At 45.2% G+C, this 20,792-nt stretch overlaps 1 protein-coding gene across 4 annotated transcripts in view; it reads left to right on the forward strand.

The window, feature by feature from the left end:
• Window positions 1–20,792, forward strand: part of RASSF8 (Ras association domain family member 8) — a 130,605-nt gene that overhangs the window by 96,565 nt on the left and 13,248 nt on the right. For all 4 annotated transcript variants that reach the window (XM_075898743.2, XM_006127671.5, XM_006127672.5 and 1 more), the window contains one exon: window positions 3,748–3,951. In XM_075898743.2, the coding sequence (XP_075754858.2) occupies window positions 3,849–3,951 (103 nt within the window). In that variant the 5' untranslated portion in view covers window positions 3,748–3,848. The remainder of the gene's footprint in view (window positions 1–3,747; window positions 3,952–20,792) is intronic.

Below are 20,792 nucleotides of genomic sequence, written 5' to 3' on the forward strand. Positions count from 1 at the left end.
CCGAGGCAGAGAGGTGACTGCTCATCAATGTCAGGGAATTGAGGGTGGTACAGTTCGCTTGCATAGCGTTCCTCCCCCATCTAAGAGGCAGCTGTGTCTCAGTTCAGATATAGTACATGGTGGCTGTGTTGTCTATCAACGGACAGGGTGGTGCTCACTCCTCTCCCCTCTGCCAGGAGGCGATAGCCCTTTAGGAACTCTGTGTTGCGCATGATATCTATGTGCAGGTGACCTACCTGCTGGGGGTGCACAACACCCTGGCGGATCGGCTCAGCAGGGCGTTTGCGGCCCACGAGTGGTCCCTCAAGGAGGAGGTGGCCAGCACACTCTTCCACAGGTGAAGTACTCTCCTCCTCGACCTGTTCACTTTGAACTGCAACAAGAAGTCCCCCAGGTTCTACTCATACCGAGGGAAGGAGCGGGGGTCACTGGGGGATGCCCTGGTAGGGCAGTGGCCAAAGCACCTGTTGTATGCTTCCCCTCTTTTCTGCTGATTCACCAGGTCCTCCTAAGGGTCAAGAGGTCTGGGTCAACCCTGATCCTCATTGCTCCAGCATGGCCCCGGCAGCACTGGTACACAGCCCTCAGGAGCCTCTTGGTGGAGGACACCATCCTCCTCCCACAGGTTCCGGACCTGCTAACGCAGGACATGGGCCAGGGTCTCCTCTGTCATCTGGATCTACACTCCCTGCACCTCATGGCCTAGAACAGGGGTCTCCAAACTTTTCAGCCCGAGGGCCGCATTAACTATCAAACAGCAGTTCGGGGGCCGACTACACACTTGAGGTCCAAATAAAAAACAATCAAAACATGGATGTTGTTTTTAATTATGTATTTAATATTATTTTATTCAGTTATTATTTAATAACACATTCATACACTACACATGAACACCTGTATTAGTGTGAATGGTGAAATTGTTTCCTGGATGCCAAAATAGCAGACATTTCTGGCTTTAGATTTGTTGTCCCTAACATCAACAGTGACCTGAGATTATCATCGGACAAGTTTGTTCTCAAATTGTTCTTCACGTATTTCATTCTTGAAAATGTTTGTTCACACAGGTATGTTGTTCCAAAGATTGAAAGGTACCTTGATGCAAAAGTTTTGACATTAGGAAAGTCTTCCTTGGGCAAAAACTGGTAAAAACCCACCAGTCCTATTTTGAACTTGTCCCTAAGGAGGTCATTTGCTTGCAACTCAATGACTCCAGCTGCAGTTCATCTGGGCAACTGGCCACATCTGCTTCAAATGGGTTTTGAAACAATCTCACTTCTTCTGCCTTTGAATCCAAAAAGGTCTCCACGGGCCGGATGAGAGGGCCTCGCGGGCCGCATCCAGCCCCCGGGCCGTAGTTTGGAGACCCCTGGCCTAGAAGATCAGTGGCTTAGAGGGGAGGAGCTCCTCTGTTCGGACCCAGTTAGGGTACACCTGACGGCCATCGCGGCCTTTCACCGGGGGAAGGAGGACGTTCAGTGTTTTGCCCTGTCTATAGTTAAGAGGTTCCTGAAGGGCCTGGACAGACTGTACCCTCAGATTAAGACAACCCATTCCCCAATGGGACTTGAACCTAGTGCTTTGTAGCCTGATGGGAGCCCCATTTGAGCCGCTGGCTACCTGTTCCCTGACTCCTCTCTCCTGGAAGGTGGCATTCCTGGTGGTAATTACCTCAGCTAGGGTCTTAGTTACACACTCTGCCCTCGGAGCCACCATACACTGTGTTCTCCAGGGACAGGGTGACCCTACACCCACACCTGGCTTTCCTACCCAAGGTAGTGTCTCCATTCCACATGTCTCAAGAGATCTACCTCCCAGTGTTCTACCCGAAACCTCACAGGGTGGAGGGGGGGAGACAACAGGCACTACACATGCTAGATGTCAGGAGAGCGCTGGCATTTTATTTGGATAGGACAAGGCAATTTCGTAAGTCCATGCAGCTTTTTGTCTCGACTGCGAAGAGAATGTAGGGTTGTCCGGTGTTAGCACAGTGTCTTTCCTCGTGGATTACTGCATGCATCAGAGCGTGCTACAACCTAAGGGGAAAACCAGTGCCCCATATCATGGCCCATTCGACCAGAGCCTGGGTATGGTCCACAGCATTCTTGGCTCAGGTGCCAATTCTGGATATCTGTAGATCGGCCACATGGTCATCAGTACATATGTTCACCACACATTATGCAGTCACATAGCAAGCTAGGCAGGATGCGGCAGTGGAGACAGCTGTGTTGCAATCAGTCTCAGTCTAGACTTCCGACCCCACCTACATTGTTATAGCTTGGGAATGACCTAGTGGAATGGATATAAGCAAGCACTCAAAGAAGAAAAGATGGTTACTTACCTCGTAACTGTTGTTCTTCAAGATGTGTTGCTTATGTCCATTCCAATGTTGCCCGCCTCCCCTTCGTTGGATTATCCAGTAATAAGGAACTGAGTGGGGTTGGGGCCAGCAGGGGCATATATGCGCGGCTATACCGGCACCACTCTAGGGGGCTCCCTGGCTGGCCCAACGGGTACTGCTAAGGGTAAAAAAAGTTCTGGCAGTTGTGCACGCGGTGTGCGCACACCTAGTGGAATGGACATAAGCAAAACATTTCAAAGAACAACAGTTATGAGGTAAGTAACTGTCTTTTTGTTCTTATGTCCACGTTGGTTTATAACTTGCACAATTCCTTTCCCTCCCTGGGTTTTATCCCGCTGATGCATTTATAGAGAGCAATCAGATATCCCCTCAGCCTTTTTTTTGGTTAGGCTAAATCAGCCAAGCTATTTGAGTTTCCTCTCATAAGATAGGATTTCTGTTACTTAGATCCATCTTATAGCTCTTCTCTGCACCTGTTTGTTTGAATTTTTCTCTCTCAAACATGGGAGAACATAATTGCACACAGTATTCCAGATGTTGCCTCACCAGTGCGTTGTATAATGGTATAATACTTTGCTGTCTCCACTCTATTTTCTTAACTACTTTCTTTTTAACAATTTCAAAGTATCCTAAAAGAGTTAAGCATTCACCTTCCACAAGGTTCAGTGTAAAAAGGGAAGAGGTGGCATATGAAGCTCACTCAAAAGTTGTCAGCTGGAAACCACTGCCTATTTGGGCTTGATTTGAGCTACTGAATTAGTGCTAAAAGTTTCTGCAACCAGTTACCAATCCCTTGAGAGATCCAATCAATGTTTTAGGGCCTCTTTATTCTATTTCTCATTTTTATTCTAGGAATTACCTTCTGCACACTTCTCAGAATGTTGAGTGTTTTGTTTGCTTTCCAAGTATTGTATGGTAGGAAAAACGTGACTAAAACCTTTAACCTTTATTACTTTAGATTAAATCAACATACCGGGGCGGAGGGAGAAGTATTTAGTAGGGAGACACTAGTAAAATCAGAAAAGTATTTTTAAAGCCCTGTTTCTTTACCTGTGTTAGTAAAATGCCATTTCTGCTAGATTTTTTTTTAACTTGGCGTGAGTGTGAGTATGTGTGTGATATGCTTATCAGTTTGTGTTGCTATGCTAGGGTTTCCAACCCTAAAAAAGAATGCAGAAATATCTTCAAAATGAATTCATTTAAAATAAACGTTGTATCTCTTTCCATATTAGGTTTGGCATCTTTGGGTTTAAAATGTTTGACACTGATGAGGCCTCTTTATTTTCTATACACACCCCAAATCCCATAAATATTCAGAAAATGTTTGGTTTTTTAATATAAATTGTCCAATGCCTTACACTAAAATGCAGAATTATTTTCTTTTTCAGCTAATTACTGGAAGTCAGCCTCATCATCTTCTGGTGTTGCTGCAAACATGACTTGACATCCTGATGACTGCGTTCATGGCTTCTGGATGATCTGATGCACGATGGAACTTAAAGTATGGGTGGATGGAGTCCAGCGAATCGTTTGTGGGGTCACTGAAGTCACAACTTGCCAGGAGGTGGTGATTGCTCTTGCTCAGGCTATAGGTATGTTAAAGGATTGGTAGGAATGAATTGCTGATGCATTTTATTAAACCAGATGGAGGCTCACCTAGTCTCCAGAGAGGTGTAATACTCTGGTTTAATTTGGGTTGTTGGGTTTACCAATGTCTTATTGGCCAGACATCAGAGGGTGGAGCTGGTGTCCTGCGGCATACAGAAGGTCAGACTAGATGATCTGGTGAGTGCTTTCTATGTTTGCCCTTCTTCTAAGCCCCTCAAGGTTTGGCTAAAATATATAACTACAATAAGAGTCACTTGGAATTTGCAAAAAAGAAATGTATGCACACATCCTTTTGCAACTGTTAATCTGCTTCCAAAAAGCATTTGATTTTGAAATCTGCAAATGTTCTGCCTAAAGTTATTCTCCACTTAATAACATGATGCTTTTTGTTCTAGTTTGTAAATATAGCCCACATATTTTCTTTAATAGCTTTTAAGGACTAAACTGTTGGTGTTGGTTGCTTAGAACCAAGGGAAAACTAAGTTAGCACAAAATAACTAGCTGCCTTGTATAAGCTGGTGATGTTCGTTGAAATTCTGTGCATTGCAAGTATTCCTGGCTGCCCATTAACAGAGTGTAGTCTCTTCAGTTCTCTTCTTCATGTTACCCTTTCGTTAGCACTTTGAGGTGGGAGGTGTGTCTTGAATATCAGCATAAGACGTGTGTTTAGTGTTCTGGTTGCTATTTGCTAAAACAATTTATGTAGCCATCATTCATTCAAGTACTTGTAGGGTATGTCTATGCTGGACACTAAGCCCAGGCTCTGATTTGGGTTTTAGCCCCTCCTTTCATCCACACTCACATCAGTCTGACTCGAGTCAGCAAGCACTCAAAATCCAGGTCCCAGGACTTTAGTAGGGACTTGATCAGGGCCTGAGTCCCACAGTGAGTCAGGTCCAAGCTCTGTCATTTTTTGCAGCGTGGCCTCAGGTCTATTCACAGACCCAAGTCAGAAGGTCTCCATAGGGCAGCATGGACCAGTTAGCATGGCTGAGAGACCGGAGTCCAGCAATTGTAAATCAGGTTTACAGTGCGGTGTTGACACTCAAACACAGGCTTAGAAATACTGAGTTCACAAGCCTGAGTTCCACAAATCCAGGTTTACTTGGCAGTACAGGTAATACCCATCTTGTTTTGTGAGGCAGCATTTGCTCACTTCTCCATTCCTTGCTGTGATGAGTGGGCTTCTACCAGTCTCTTATTGACAAGACAAGCAACAGCAGGCAGGAACATGTCTCTCCTTAGCAGTTCTACAAGATACTGACACTAATGTTTCACTGGTGTCTAAAAGGCTCCTTTTTTCTTCATTGTTTTAATCAGTTTCATATCAACAACTTTACCCATTTACTGCTGCAGCCAGAAGCCTGAGCTGTAATATTTTGACACCAGAACTAACTCAGTCATTACTTGCTCCAGTGACTCTAACCTTAAACCCTAACCCTGAAGCCTGCTTTCATCATCTCTCCCCTTAACAGTGGCCAGTTGGTGCTGCCAGTCTTCAAAAGTTATCACATTACAGGCAAAGAAATGCCATTAATCTGAGTGTGAGACCTCATGTCACTCGACCAGTAAGAGACTGGTGAAAACCGTGTCATCTTGGGAAGGAATGGAGAAATCGCCAAAAGTTGCTTAACTCTCAGTAAGGGCTTTGGATGGAAAAATGCCAGACAGTGATGGAGGTCAGCAGAATGCCATCTGAACACCATTCATAATGATGGAGCTATATTCATTTACACCTTTTGAAGGCCTACTTCCTGAGGACTTGGGGCCTGTCCATGTGGTAATTAGTAAGAATTCTGCCACTAACACACTCTTCCATGGAAAACACATTTCTATCTTGATTGTATTTCTGTTGGATGTAAATGGTTAGGTATGTTGTGGAAAACCAAACTTTCCATGTAGAATCCTGTTTTGTTCCCTCTCTAGAGATAGGTACAAATAGAAAATGATACTGGTCAAAGTTTCTAATCAATTTGGATTTGTTTCCATTTCACTTGGAAGCCAAAGTTGTGTTTGTATAGAAAAGTTCATTTAAAAAACCATCAGGGAGATCGTTACGACTGAAGGAATAAAAACATTTTCCTATAGATGTATAGAAGGACTAGAAATGACTTAGCAGCCTGGAGGAGATGACATGCAGCACTCTTCAGTAAAGAACTAGAACTACCAAGTTTTATTTTTACTTTATTATTGACAAATAATTGTCTCCCTGTCCAGATTTCCTCTAGTACTATATGATTGTTGCAAGATGAGGAAAATTTTACCATGCAATTTTGAGTCCGCAAAACCCAATTTCCATAAAAAGAAACAAAACAGTTCTTCTCCAAAAAGTAAAATTAAAAACAAGCAGCTTAACAGTTTAAATGGAAAACCAGGAAATCTCACTATGAAAAAAGAACTCCTGCCAGGAGACGTGAGCTGTTTTTTCCATTGTTCTCATGGTTGTCTATTTTAAAAACCAATACAAACAAGTCCTGCTAGTTAACCAGTGTAGTTTTCGGTAAATAAAATCTTCTTTTATAATTCCCCTTTTTTAATGTTGAAAACTAGAAGCCCATTTAAAAAAGAACTACTTAGAGGTGACATCACATCAATAATATTTGTGTTACAGCAGTGCCTAGAATCCCCAGGCAGCCCAGAGCCCCATTGCATAAGCACTGTTCAGTCACAGGCCCCCATCCTTCACAGTGGTATGAGTGAGCACAGCTGTCCACCTCTGCAGATCACATTGCAAGTTTGGGGATGTAGAATTCAGCTGAACCCTCTCTGGAAGAAAACAGTGACCTTTTTAGCTGATTAGAATGGGAAGCTTTAGGTGGATATCAGTAACCTTTCTTCAGTATGATGGGATAGGTTGTACCCTCAGCAAGATCACATATGACACCGAGCTGCGTGGATGATAGGGTTCTAAGTGACCTAGACAAATTGGAGGATTTCGCCATAAGAAATCTATCTTTCAACAAAGACAAGTGCAAAGTCTTGCACTTAGGATGGAAGAATCTCACACGCTGCTACAAGCTCGGGACCAACTGGCTAAGCAGCATTTATGCAGAAAAGGACCTGGGGATTACAGTGGATGAGAAGCTGGATAGTGAGCTCCTTGTTGCCAAGAAGGCAAATGGCATATTGGGAGTGCATTAATAGTAGTATTGCCAGCAGATCAAGAAAGTGATTATTCCTCTTTATTCAGCACTAGTGACGCTACATCTGTAGTGGGAGGCCCAAAACTGGATGCAATACTCCAGAAGGAATGTGGACACATTGGAGAGAGTCCAGTAGAGGACAGCAAAAATGATTGGAGACTGGGGTACATGACTTTTGAGGAGACACTCAGGAACTTGGCTTATTTAGTCTATATAAGAGAAGTTGGGGGGGGGAGGTCAGGGAATTTGATAATAGCCTTCAACTTCCCGAAGGGGGGTTTCAAAGAGGATGGAGAGAGTCTGTTCTCAGTGGTGGCAGATGACAGAACAAGGAGCAATGGTCTCAAGTTGCAGTGGGGAGTTATGTTGGAGATTAGAAAAAGCTATTTCATTAGGAGAGTGGTGAAGCACTGGAATGGGTTATCCATTTAGTTGGGGTTAAGGATGTTAAATATTGGTTAATTGACTAGTTGAGTAGTCGATGGAATTTCCATCGACTAGTCGATAGGCACTTCTGCATTCCTCCTTTGAAATGTACAACAGCCCCCACTGGGGCTCTTCTATATTTCAGAGGAGGAATGTGGAACACAGTGTGCAGCCCGGGGCCAGCAGAAAGTCTCACTGACTCCAGGCTGCATGCAGGTGCCAACTTTGAAGTGTACAAGAGTCCTCTTGTGCATTTCAAATTGGCAGTGCAGCATGGAGCCTGAGGTCAGCGGGAGACTCAAAGACTCCTGCTGACCCTGGGCTCCATGCTGCACTGCCGATTTGAGATGCAACATGGAGCCGGGATCAGCTGGGGAGTCCTCAGCTGACCCCGGGTTCCACAGTGCCACTTGAAAACGCCGCCTCGGTTGGAATACGGAGGCAGAGTTCAAAGGGCAGCGCTGCAAAGCTAAGCCACTGGAGATCAGCTGTGCGGCGCTGCCCTTTGAAGTACCCCCTTCCCCTCCCCCTTTGTTGCCTCTATCTGATAGATGCAACAAGGGGGGGGGGGAATCAACTAGTCGACTGACTATCTGATAAGCTTTTGCTTATTGGATAGTCAACTAGTCCTGAACATCCTTAGTTGGGGTTAGTCCTGCTTTGAACTAGAGGGTTGGGAGAGACTACTGAGGGTCATCTTCTATCATATTTTTTCCATTCCCTACCCTGTTGAAATATGAGGAAGAACAATGAATATTACGGTCATCCGTATTTGTCCCGTTTTTCCATAGTGATTTCCTCCAACTCCTATCCCCTATAGCCACACATTGCATTTGCTATGATTTCATTCCTCTCCAGGGAATAAATGGGTCCTTAATAATCAAAATGACAATGTATAAACATATGGAAACAGAATATTTCAGTCTCCAGAAAGTTGTCTGAATTTCTAAAGTCTTTTTATGGTTTTTTTTCCCCTGTCCCAGCCACTGTTTCCTGTGGAAAATAATTAAAATGACAGTGTTGCTTTAAATAGGGATGTTTTTCACTGTAGCAAAGTATCAGCAAAGCATGGGCCCATTGAACAAGAGCCACAGCTGTCTGCATTTTTTTAAGAATCCATCAAAGCAATATTTTATTGGCTTCCTGGCGTATTTGTTTCTTTGTGAAAGCTAGATGGACTCTTGAAAAAAGAGCAAAGATTTGTTCGAGTTGTTCCAAACATGCATTACAACATTTTTATGGCTTAGCTGGGATTAGATCTGGGAAATCGCATAAAGGCTATCTTATTTGCAAGAAATTTCTGTTGAAAGCAGCAACGTCGGTTGTGAAACACACCTGCTGTAAAAGCTCCAAGATTAAATTGAGTTGCACCAAATCTACAGTGGATTAGAAAAACAGAGCACATTATTGCTTGAGTTTGCACACAATAAATAGTGGGTTTTAAAAAAAATAGCAAAGTGCAGTCTCAGGTTTATTATTGCAGAAATACTGAAGTAATCATGCAGTATAAAGTAGTACAGCTTAAAATTGGCATATGTTACTTTGAGAAAGTTGAGGTGGGTGAGGTAATATCTTTTACTTGAGTAACTTTTGTTGGTGAAAAAGATGTGCATTCAAGTTACATAGAGCTCTTCAGGTCTGAATAGCTCAAAAGCTTGTTTCTTGCATAGAAATCTATCTAATAAAATATATCACCTCACCCACCTGGTGTCTCTCTAATATCCTGAGACCAACACTACTACAACAACACTGCAAATCACATAGGTAACTTACGATATTCTTCGCTGCTTCTAAAGGTAGAATTGTTAATAGAACAGAAATACAATATAGCAATAAGATGGGCTGACCCCACATCTCAGTGTTGTGAATCAGGGATAATGCCTTGCTGAAATACGTTTTTTGTGACTCTTTCCCTGCCCCTTACCCCTCACAGATCTAATAACATTGCCATCACATAAAATGGTATTTTGCGTTCTTGTGGGTGTTGTTAATGAGAGAGAGAGAGAGAGAGAGAGCGTATTGTCTAGTAGTAAGAGTTGCAAGTGTAAGCCAGACCAGTTATCTTCAGATCTGCCATGACTTGTGCTCTCTGATCTTGGGCAAGCTTCTTGCTCAAACACCTCCTGTCTCACTTAACCCATCTGTAAAATGGTTATATCATGTGTAAACCTGAATGTTTGTGTGCTCAGATGGAAGGCAATAGAGGAGTGCAAAATATTTCATCAGTAAAATAACTTGCCAGAATATAGGGCTATTACCTTGGGCTCACACTTTTTTTTTTTTTTTTATTGGAGGACATAAAATGAGGGCTTGTCAACATGGCAAGTTATGATGTAGCAAGGCAGGGTACGACCCTACAGTGCATCAGCTTCCTATACAGTATCATCCTGTGTGGACACTGCTGCAGTCCACTGAGATCCCCAGAATGCAGCTTGCATTCTTGGACTTCTGCTGCACTGTAGCCGTGTTCACATGGGACTTCACTGTGCTGCAAAGTAGTGCTCTTGGCTTGCCTCATTATAACTTGCCATGTAGACAAGCCCTAAAGCCCTAGTTGCTTGTGCCCATGAATAAATTTACACACGTGCACTCCCATTGAACTTAAGAGGACTATTTATATCCATATAGCTTCAGAAGGGTAGCCAAGTCAGTCTGTAACAGGACAAACTTAAACAACAAATAGTCTGACCTTGGATCTGGACTCATTATACTCCGGTCATCTGAAGAAGTAGGTAGTGCCCACAAAAGCTCATGATCCCATCTACATGTTTTTAGTCTTTAAAGTGCTACTAGATTATTTGTTGTTTAAGTATATCCATATAGTTGGGTGTGTATGTAGATTTGTATAAGGCTAGGGTCTAAATCTGATTTCCATTACCTTCTGCATGGATGGAGATCATGGGAGCACGTAGTCATTCAAACTCTCTAGGGGTACGTCTACACTACAGCGCTAATTCGAACTAACTTAGTTCGAATTAGTTAGTTTGAATTAGCTTAGTTCGAATTAACGCGTCTAGAACTAAAAACTAGTTCGAATTAGCGTTTTGCTAATTCGAACTAGCAAGTCCACATTGAGTGGACTCTGAACAGGGCTTAAGGATGGCCGGAAGCAGTGCCGGCAGGGCATCAGAGGAGGACTTAGAGCGTGGAGCTGCTGTCTCAGGCTAGCCGAGGGCTGCGCTTAAAGGGTCCCGACCCCCACCCCGGACAGACAGTTCTAAGGGGTGCCCCGCTTGCAAAGCAGTCCTGGCTTGGATTCCCCGGACTACCCACACTGGGCACATCACACCACTCGGCCATCAGCCCGGCTGCACTTGCCGCAGGCTGCCATCTGGGGAGAGGGGGGAATCGGGGAGCTGCAGGAGAGCTTCCAGCCCCAGAAGCCCACAGAGCCAGCCCAGTCCTCCCCATTGGGGGCTCGTACCCCGTTCCTCCCTCACCTCCTTCCACTTACCCTTCCCTAGCCCGCCTTCTTATTGATGTACAAAATAAAGATAACGTTTCTTCCAACATTGACTCTGTCTTTATTGAACAAAACTGGGGGAGACTGGGAAAAGGAGGTGGGAGAGGGGAAGAGAAAGGCTGGGAGAGGGGAGGGCAACTAACATGATCAGGGGTTGGGAACAGGTCCCAGATGAAGAGAGGCTACAGAGACTGGGACTGTTCAGCTTAGAAAAGAGGAGATGGAGCGGGGACAGGATAGAGGTCTCTAAAAGCAGGAGTTGGGTGGAGAGGGTGCACACAGAAAAGTTCTTCATGAGTTCCCATAAAGAAGGACTAGAGGACACCAAAGGGGGTGGGTGGGTGTGTGTGTGTGTGTGTGTGTGTGTGTGTGTGTGTGTGTGTGTGTGTGAGAGAGAGAGAAAAAATATAACCTGTGGAACTCCTTGCTGCAGGAGGCTGTGAAGGCTACAACTAGAACAGAGTTGAAAGGGAAGTGAGATCAAGTCATGGAGGTTGGGTCCATGGAGTAGTCTTAGCTAGGGGGTAGGAGTGGTGACCCTGCCCAAAGTTTGTGGAAGGCTGGATAGGGATGGCACGAGACAAATGGCTGGGTCACTGTCTCCGGTCCATCCCCTCCAGGGTCCCTAGGGTTGGCCGCTGTCGGCAGACAGGCTACTGGGCTAGATGGACCTTTGGTCTGACCCAGGATGGCCATTGTAAGCTCAGGGCTCAGGGTCGGGGGTCTCAGTGGACCCCCTTGATTTTCATGCACACCTGCTCCTGGGTGGCCAGGCTGGCAGCTCTCCTGCCCTAGCCGGCCACTTTCCTGTGCCTAGTGCGGAGATCGTGGATGAGGTCCACGATGTCCGCACTAGCCCAGGAAGGTGCCTGCCTCTTGCGGTCCAGGGCAAGCTCCCTGGAGCCGCCAGCCTGGTCCCGGGAAGAGGGGGTGGGCTGGGGGACATCGGGTGGGTGGCTCTGTGCCGTGCCAGGTGCAGGGTCTGCTGGCTGGGTGCTGGCAGGCTTGCACCTGGCACGGGCACCGTAGCCAGCCCGTGCCCCTTTAAGGGGTCCGGGGCCGGGAGGGGGGCATAGAGTTTCCCTGGTGTTGGCCAGAGTGGCCACCAGGGAAATCTGGGGAGGGCTAGCCTCCCACTAGTTCGAATTAAGGGGCTACACACCCCTTAATTCGAACTAGTAAGTTCGAACTAGGCTTAATCCTCGTAAAATGAGGTTTTCCTAGTTCGAACTAAGCGCTCCGCTAGTTCGATTCAAATTCGAACTAGCGGAGCGCTAGTGTAGCGGCTATGAATGTTAGTTCGAACTAACGTCCGTTAGTTCGAACTAACATTGTAGTGTAGACATACCCTAGACTTTTAATTTTTGATTATTTTAATCATTGTTGGCATTTAATGGAAAATGAGTTCAGGTAGCCAGACTGTCTTTATTGCTATGAATTTAAATAGTTTAAGCCTGGGTCACTTAATGGATCAAGTGTCAACTTCATGGTTCAAAGGTATTGAGTTCAAACCTTAAATTTTGATTAAAATTACTAGCAATTATTTTTCCTTCAATTCCATTAGAGCTTTCATGTTGCTACTCTTGCTAAATCAAACAATCTGACCTAAAAAGTTTAGCATGTTAAAATAAAAAGGTGATTGAAAGTATAGCTCAGCCATACGTAATCTCTCTAAAAACAACCATGTTAGAAAACAGCCTTTTAAATGATCATGATAAATAGGGAAGAGTTAAATTTCCCCCTCTCCCATCTCTTTCGTGGGGTTAGACACTCACACATGAGAGATCTCAGCAGATGGTTAAGGGACCAGATTAGGCTTATTTGTGTCCTATACACGATTCCTTTCTGAATGTTTTTATAGCAGTCCCATCTTAACTAGAAATTGCTAGGCTGGACCGGACCCAAGCTCCATGAAGTCCACTGTGCTGTCTCTGACTATGGTTAGTAGCACATGTTAGAATGTGGTGGATGAAGCATGGCAGTAGATACCTATGGAATAATTTAACAGGGACACTTCCCCTCATCCGCCACAGTGAGAATTTGTTTTAAGCCCTGAAGCATGAGAGTTTCTATCCCTTCCAAGCTCTTGGTAGCTGATAAGCCTGACTATTGTAACTCTCTGGATATTGTAGTTATCCATACAAATGTCCAGTCTAGGGATGTAAAATCCTGTTTAGTAAACCGGTTATATGTTAAGGTTAACTGATGAACCTCACCCCAACTCCCTCCCAGACCCTGCACCCTCTGATTTCCTAAACCCTTTCCCAGGTCAGAATCCTTCTCCTACAGCCATACCACCCCCTGGATCCTGCACCCCAATTCCCTGCCCCAGGTCACAACCAAACCCTCTATATACCTCCTCCCATCTTAACCAGGTCACAACTCTTCCTCCACCCCATCCCACAACCTTCCCTCAGGCCAGAAACCTCTCCTACACCCATACGTCTACCAGACCCTGTATGCCAATCCCTTGCCCCAGGTCACAATCCCTTCCTTCACCCAAACTCCCTCTCAGACCCTGAATCCTGGCCTGCACCCCAGTCCCTTACCCTGAGCTCCCTTCTGCACCCAGCCTCTGACTCAGAGCCCCTCCATAGAAAAGTGTGGCCTTGACCACTTACAAAAATCTTGGTGTGGCCCTCCATCAAAAATTATTGCCTACCACTCGGGTAGGTGCTGATTCTCTTTTCCCAAAGTTTCTCATTCTGTTCCCCTTCTCCTTCACTTACCTTTCTGTCTCTTTGTCCTCCACTGCAGTCAGGGCTCCAACCAGATGCAAGTTATACCAACAAGAAACGTTGTCAGGGTCAGGAGAGGAGCCAAGATTTTGTTAGGAATCCTGAGGTACACCCACTGTGTTCTTCATACCTCACATCTGTAGTACAAATGTAGATGTTGCTTCTGCAATGGGAAGTGCAATGGGAGAGAGACTAGTAAAGGAACATGATTTTTGTGATGTTACTATAGTGTCTAGGAGCTCCAGGTAGGGTTGCCAGGTGTCCGGCTTTCTACCGGACAGTCCAGTATTTGCACCCTCTGTCCGGTAGAAAAATTCAGAAAATACTGGACTTGTGCAATGTCCAGTATTTTCTAAATTTCCGGCTGGGCGCCGGACGGAAGCCTGGCAGGGGTGGGGGAGTGACTGGGAGGCAGGCCCGCTATTGGCTCTGGGAGCCCTGTGGTCACATGCAAAAGCCGGGTGAGGCGGGGGCAGTGGCTGGGACTCCCAGCCACTCCCCCCCGCCCGGCTTCTGCACACAACCAGAGGCTCCCAGCGCCAGTCACAGCCCCGCCTGCCAGTTGGGAACATCTGGTTGCGTGCAGAAGCCAGGTGGGGGGCATGGCTCCCAGCCACTCCCTCCACCCCCGCCTGGCTTCTACTAGCAACTAGAGGGAGTGCCTGCCGATATTTTGGGGGGTATATCTGGTAACCCAAGCTCCAGTTATTGAGGAGGAGCCCGTTGTGTACAAACAGAGCAAAAGGGTGGTTCTGAGGGCTTACAAAGAAGGTGGGCAGCAGCAGCAGCAGCACAGGTGACTCAATGTCTTTGTGTGTCTGAGGTAAATCAGATGAAATTCAGCAAGGACAAATGCAAAGTATTCCACTTAGGAAGGATCAATCAGTTTTGCAAATACAAAACAAGAAATGGCTGTCTAGGAAGGAGTACTGCAGAAAGGGATCTATGGGTCATAGTGGATCACAAATTAAATGAATCAACAGTGTGACCTTGTTGGGAGGGGTGGGGAGAAAAGCCAACCTCATACCAGAGTGTTGTGAGCAAGACATGAGAAGTAATTGTTCCACTCCACTCTGCGCTGATTAGGCCTCAACTGGAATACTGTGTCCAGTTTGGAGCACCACACTTCAGGAAAGATGTGGACAAAATAGAGAAGGTGCAGAGAAAATTTATTAAAGGTCTAGAAAACATGACCTGTTCTGGCAATACACAGAACTACAAAACTGTCCATGGACGTATTTTGTATATTAAAACTTCAAGTAAACAGTTCTTACTATGCTGCAGGGCTACTCAACACGGCCGCATGCGGCCCATGGCCTGTTTGTTTGCAGCCCACAGAGTCATCTGGGTTTACGTAGGACTCAACGTGCAGCCACTAGTGGGAGTAAAAAAAAAAAATAATATAATGTAATGGTCTTCTGCTGATATTCATTTTAGTAGTTAAATTCCTGGACTGTCATTGCTCATTAAATGCACTGTCATATGGGTGGAAATCAGGTAAATATTGCATTTTATTAATATCAGCAGAACTGACTTAAATGAGGCCTGTTTGTTGTGTAGTCTTGCCTTAATCTTTGTATTCATGCCCGTCCGTCAGTATGAAAGAAGCTATTTGCATGTATATTTGCATGTATATGCAACCACACTTAAGTTGCATCCCTTGGAATGTGCTGTGAGTATCATTGTGGCACCCAGGACTTCCAAACTTGACTAGCCTTGCTATATACTGTGTATTTCTAATGGAAGGATACCAACATTGGGTACTAATGGAAAATAATTGGCGCATGTAGGGGGCCAGCATTTGTCACGGGCTTTTTTTAGCTCCTGGACTGCTGCTTGTCTCGAGGGAAATTGTATAATATAGGATTACTGACTTCTTTTCTCTCAGTAATGAACTTACTCTATAGTTTGTCCATTGACAAACTGTTTTCATTGGCTCATTGATCCAATAGGCATATACAAAAATAAAGGAATATTTTAAGAAGATGCACATACTTTAGTGAACAGAGAAGAATGTATAATTGTATTGTTTAGGCTGTAATAAGCAGGCATCTTAATTACAGGTCATACACTTAAACCTTCAGATGCCCCTAATCCGGGAACACCTATAGTACGAAGGAAGAAATGGCCTTGTGTGCTGCTGCACTCCTCCCCAGCTGGGGAAACAGCAGCACACAAGGTCACTTCCCTTGAGGCTTTTCTCTGTTGTTACCATAGCCGTGGGAGTGGCAGGCAGGGAGGGAGGAGCCGCAGCACCTTCCATAGCCCAGCAAAATCATTATTCCAGTATGCCATGTCTCCTAGGGTTGCTGGATTAAAGAGGTACAGGTGTATGGTAATATATCTGCACAAGAGGTCAGAGTTAAAACAAGGCATGCAACCTTAGCTTTTGACATGTTATGCCTTTTGAGTGCTTAACTGCACATCTTTAATGTTTTCTCAACCTCATTTTTGTATGGATTTGTGTGATTAAATATCGAAACTGCATCAAAACAGTTCAGAAAGATGCACTATGTCTTACTGAGTTGCTGGCATGAACATATGCTGCAAGAATCAGAAAACAGTGAATTTATCTTTACTCTGAAAACCACTATTCTTTATTAGGAATCAAAGCCACTTCTCTCTTTGCTACCGGTGACAGATTACAAACAGTGATTTTGGCTTTGAAGGTTTCTGACTCTGATCCATTCAAAGGTTTGTTTTGAATGAACTTTGCATTTTTACTTACGAATTAGCATTACCATTATAACTAGAGTTTGAAGTTTGTTTACAGCAGAAGATTAATCTATACCATAAGTGGCCTGGAGAACAAACCAAATAGTATTTGGCTTGGATAAAAGGTTATTTTGTTTTAGGGCAGCACTGGATTCAAAGCATGGTTGTTGGACTATATAAAATTACTGACTGGCCCATACTGCAGTTCTTTTATGCTGAGCAGAGATTGTTAAACTTACTGTTTTTAGGATTATATAGTGACCTTGAAACATTACCCAAGACAGTTGTCTTTGTCCACCATGTCAGTACATTTTCATGCATTTTCTTTTTGAGATTGCATTGTTTATCCCCCCCCCTTTTTTTTCCTTGTTCTAATATTGCTTTATGGTTTTGCATTTAGTAGCACACTGAATGGAAATTGTATGCTATGCACTCACCTAGTAGGTGCTGTTTAGACTTCCAAGGTTTCTTTGAACCTGACTTTCTGACCCAGAAAGAACATTAGCAGCATTACTGTGACTGCAAGATAAAAGAGCTATGAGCATTTAGGATTAACAAAGTAGAGCGCAAAGCTACAACCTTTGCTCTGAGATTCTAGAACATGTTTTTCCTCTCCTGGATTTAATGTTTAATTTTGCTATGAAGAACTGCATGAGGCGTGATTAACCAATAGCCACATGGATGCTTAGTACAAACTGTACGATAGTACATGTTGAATGTAGAATATTTTACATTGGCAAATATAATCTTCAACTGGATAACTTGGCACACTGGCTCTTTTTCAGCTATTTTTTTTATTCTGGTAAATATTAAAACTGATTCCAAGAATTTCAGCCAAGTAGATTGGTACACTGATAGAATTTCCTCCAGTGCTTATCTTGAGTCACTATAAACAGTATTTCACTTTTTTGAGTTTGGACTGCTGTTTTCCTTTTTACTTGTTTCATTTTGTCTGCCTCTTTCATGCAGAGGAAAACAGTGGGTGATCTGTACATACATATGCTCTCCTCTAATGGAGAAAATGTATTGAGACCAAGTCTTCCCTTCTCTCTTGTAACTAGCTAAATATCATTAATGTGACTATATGCTCTGTTCTTGTAGCTATGCCAGTGCTAAGATATTAGAGAGACAAAGTGAATGAGGTAATATCTTTTATTGGACTGACTTCTGTTGGTGAGAGAGACCAGCTTCTGAGGTTACACAGAGCTTGTCTTCAGGTCTGGGCTAGTAACTGATCTCACACCCACCTTGTCTTGTTAATATGACTAATCAGCTCCAGCTTTCTAGTCAATCTCTCTGTCATATTTTTAGTTCCTTGGCATAGTGAAGTAGGAGCTCTGAAACAGTAATACAGGCTGGATCTCCCTAGTCTGGGTCCCTGGGGACCTGACTGGTTCCTGACAAGGGAGTTTTCTGGACCAGGGAAAGTCTTGGGGGCATGGGAGGGGCGCTAGCCTGTCCGCTGGGCTCCTCTCCCCAGCTACTTGCCGCTGTTGCCCTGAGGGCTCCAACATACCTGGCAATCCTGCCGGCCACACGAGCTCCGGCGAACCCACCAACCACAGGAGCTCCGGCAGCGGCCCTGTTGGTGCTCACAGCCCCGCCAGCTGTGGGCTCCGCTGCCCCATGAAGTCCACTGGCTCTGCTCCCAGCGACCTCTGTGCTTGGACTCTCTAGTCGAGCAACATCCATGGTAAGGATGTAAAAGAGTAGTCGATTAGTTGACTATCTAATAAGCCTAGGCTTATTGGGTAGATGAGTCCTCTACTCACATTCCACCCACCCACCCCCCACCTTGCTGCCTCTGGATCAGAAGTAGCAAGGAGGGGGGAAACGGGAGCCTGCTTAAAAGTCAGTTTTCTCCCCAGCACTGTCTCCTCCGTGCAGGGGTAGAGAGACTGGGAAGGGAGAGGCACAGCACAGGACCTGGCACAAGCTGGGACTGTTTCAGTCCCAGCTTGCACCAGGTCCCGGACTTACCCCTGTTGCGGCACTGCAGTTTAAATATAGCAGGAGCCAGGCTGCCAGGCACCTACTACTTTTAAACTGCAGAACCACAGCGGCCCTTTCTTGACTAATCATGTACGCGATACAATTTGTATCGCGTACACAATTAGTCATTTACCCACTACTTAACGTCCTTAATCCATGGTCCTGCTGAACCATGGATATTGCTGGATCAGAAGGTCCCAGACCACAGAGGTTCAACCTGTAGTAATTTAGGATGCATTAACTATGTGCTGTAAAGCATGATTTCAAAGGATAGTCGGAATATATCACATGCTATCAACAAGCTAACATGCAAGAGCACTGTGTGGGTGTACGTATGTGTGTGCGGGTGTCCTAAAAATTCTGTCTGAGGGTGCTGTCTTGGAGTAAAAGTAATTCCAAGCCAGCAGCGAATCTCCAACACATCTTTAAAATACTTTGGATGTTTTGGAAAGGGGTAGTGGTCTGGGGAATGGCTTCTATGCTTTGGATCTCCCTAAATTACTCTCATGGGCTTCTTATGATACAATCTCAACTTTCCAACAGTCTCTTAAATAAAGATATATTTATATTGCCCCATGGTAGCAAGCCTGTGAATTGAGGTAGACAGGCTTGGACTAGCACTCTAAAAATATCTGTGTAGACTGGGGTCGGCAACCTAAAGCACTCATGCCACTTATGGCATGCAAGTCGATTTTCAGCAGCATGCAGGAGGGAGCTCACCTTGTTTCTCTTCCCCTGCAAATCCACTGCAGAGCGCTCCTTCCTCCCTGCAGCAAGTTAGGCTTTGTTGGGAGGAGGCAGTTCTGGGGCTGAGGCTCCTTAGCAACACCTCAGCCAGGACCGGAGGCACCGCTGCCACAGCCATGCGGTCCAGGGACGGCCCAGAATTACCAGAGCGGTGCCTCCAGCCCCGGACCACGTGAGCCTTGGCAGCAGCAGCAGAGCCTCCTTTTGGGGTGGCCTGGGATAGTGTGACTGCAGCCATTGCTTCAAGGGGGTGCAAAGCCAAGCAAGGTTCCCCCTCATGGCCAGACCCTCCCCCCATCCCAATCCCCTCACTCCGCTTAAGATCCCGCACTCCTAGCTTGCTCCGACACCCTCCCTCCTAGCCAGACACCCCACTCTTCCCCTTCGTCCACCATTGTTGCTGCACTCTCTTTCCAGGCCACACGTTGCACCCTCCCTTGCTGCTCCTTCCACCTCACCAGACACCCTATTCCCAGCCTGCTTCTGCACCGGACTTCACAACCTCTCCCCCTTCTGCACCCTACCTCCCTCCCCGATCCTGCACCCGTTCCTGTCCTACTGGCTGACAGCCATATCTCACACTCTGGACCCCTCATTTTTGTCCCTACCCCAGAGTCTAAGGAGGTCCATAAAATCCACTAACTCCAGAACCCCAGAAAAGTAAATCTGGTCTATGGGAAACCCTGAACCTCAGTCCCCCTCCCCCTTCCCTTCACCCCATGAGGCTGAGGCTCCAGAGGAGTGAGGTGTCAGTTGGGGGCCACAGCAGTGAGGGCTGGGGCATTTTGGAGGAGTTGTTTTGCTTCTCACTTGTTATCCTCAACTAATTGTTCTGTGGGTCAGTTCCCCATCCCTGCCATTAATAAAGAAAACAGGGAAACCATAATATTTTACTTTATTTAAAATAAAGTTTGATTAAACTAACATGAGACAGTTAAAACACTTAATCTGTTTCATAACTTAAATAAACCGTTCTCCCTAGCTGCAACTGGTTCAGAAAATATGGTCACCGTACCCAGCCAGCCCTTGCCTTCCCTCCCCTCTCTTCCCCGCTCCCCCAGCACACAGATCCATGAATAAGTTAAATCTTGGTACGCCTCTTCTGAAAGGTTTTTGACCCCTGTATTGAAAGGTAAGATCTGCATCTTTCTTTATTAATGAAGATGCTATCAGCAGGACTATCATTAACTTTAAAAAGTATCAGCCCTCGGATCTGTATATAGAGGTGAATAAGTCAATTCTCAGCACGCCACATCTGAAAGGTTGCTGACTCCTGCTGTAGACGGTGCTCTAAAGCTGCAACTTGGGCTGGAACTCAGGCTTTAAATCCTCCTGAAATAGGAGGCTCACTCCCATGTGTAGACGTATCCTTAGTGTGTTCAAAGCTGAACACAAGGAATAAATCCTATCGCATGGACATTCATTGTTCACATTTACCTAGGATAAGATGCAATTAAAATTGTTTTGGAAAAGGGGACATTTTAAAAAGACTTGCATTACAGGAACTTAAGTGATGAAAAAACCCAGCACCACATGGCTTATGTTCTGATTTCCCCTGAAGAATCTGTACATTGAGAAGTTGTATTATGAGAGCATGTGAT

This window comes from Pelodiscus sinensis, chromosome 1, assembly GCF_052426305.1.
Source record: "Pelodiscus sinensis isolate ZL-2025 chromosome 1, ASM5242630v1, whole genome shotgun sequence".
Taxonomy (NCBI): Eukaryota; Metazoa; Chordata; order Testudines; family Trionychidae; genus Pelodiscus; species Pelodiscus sinensis.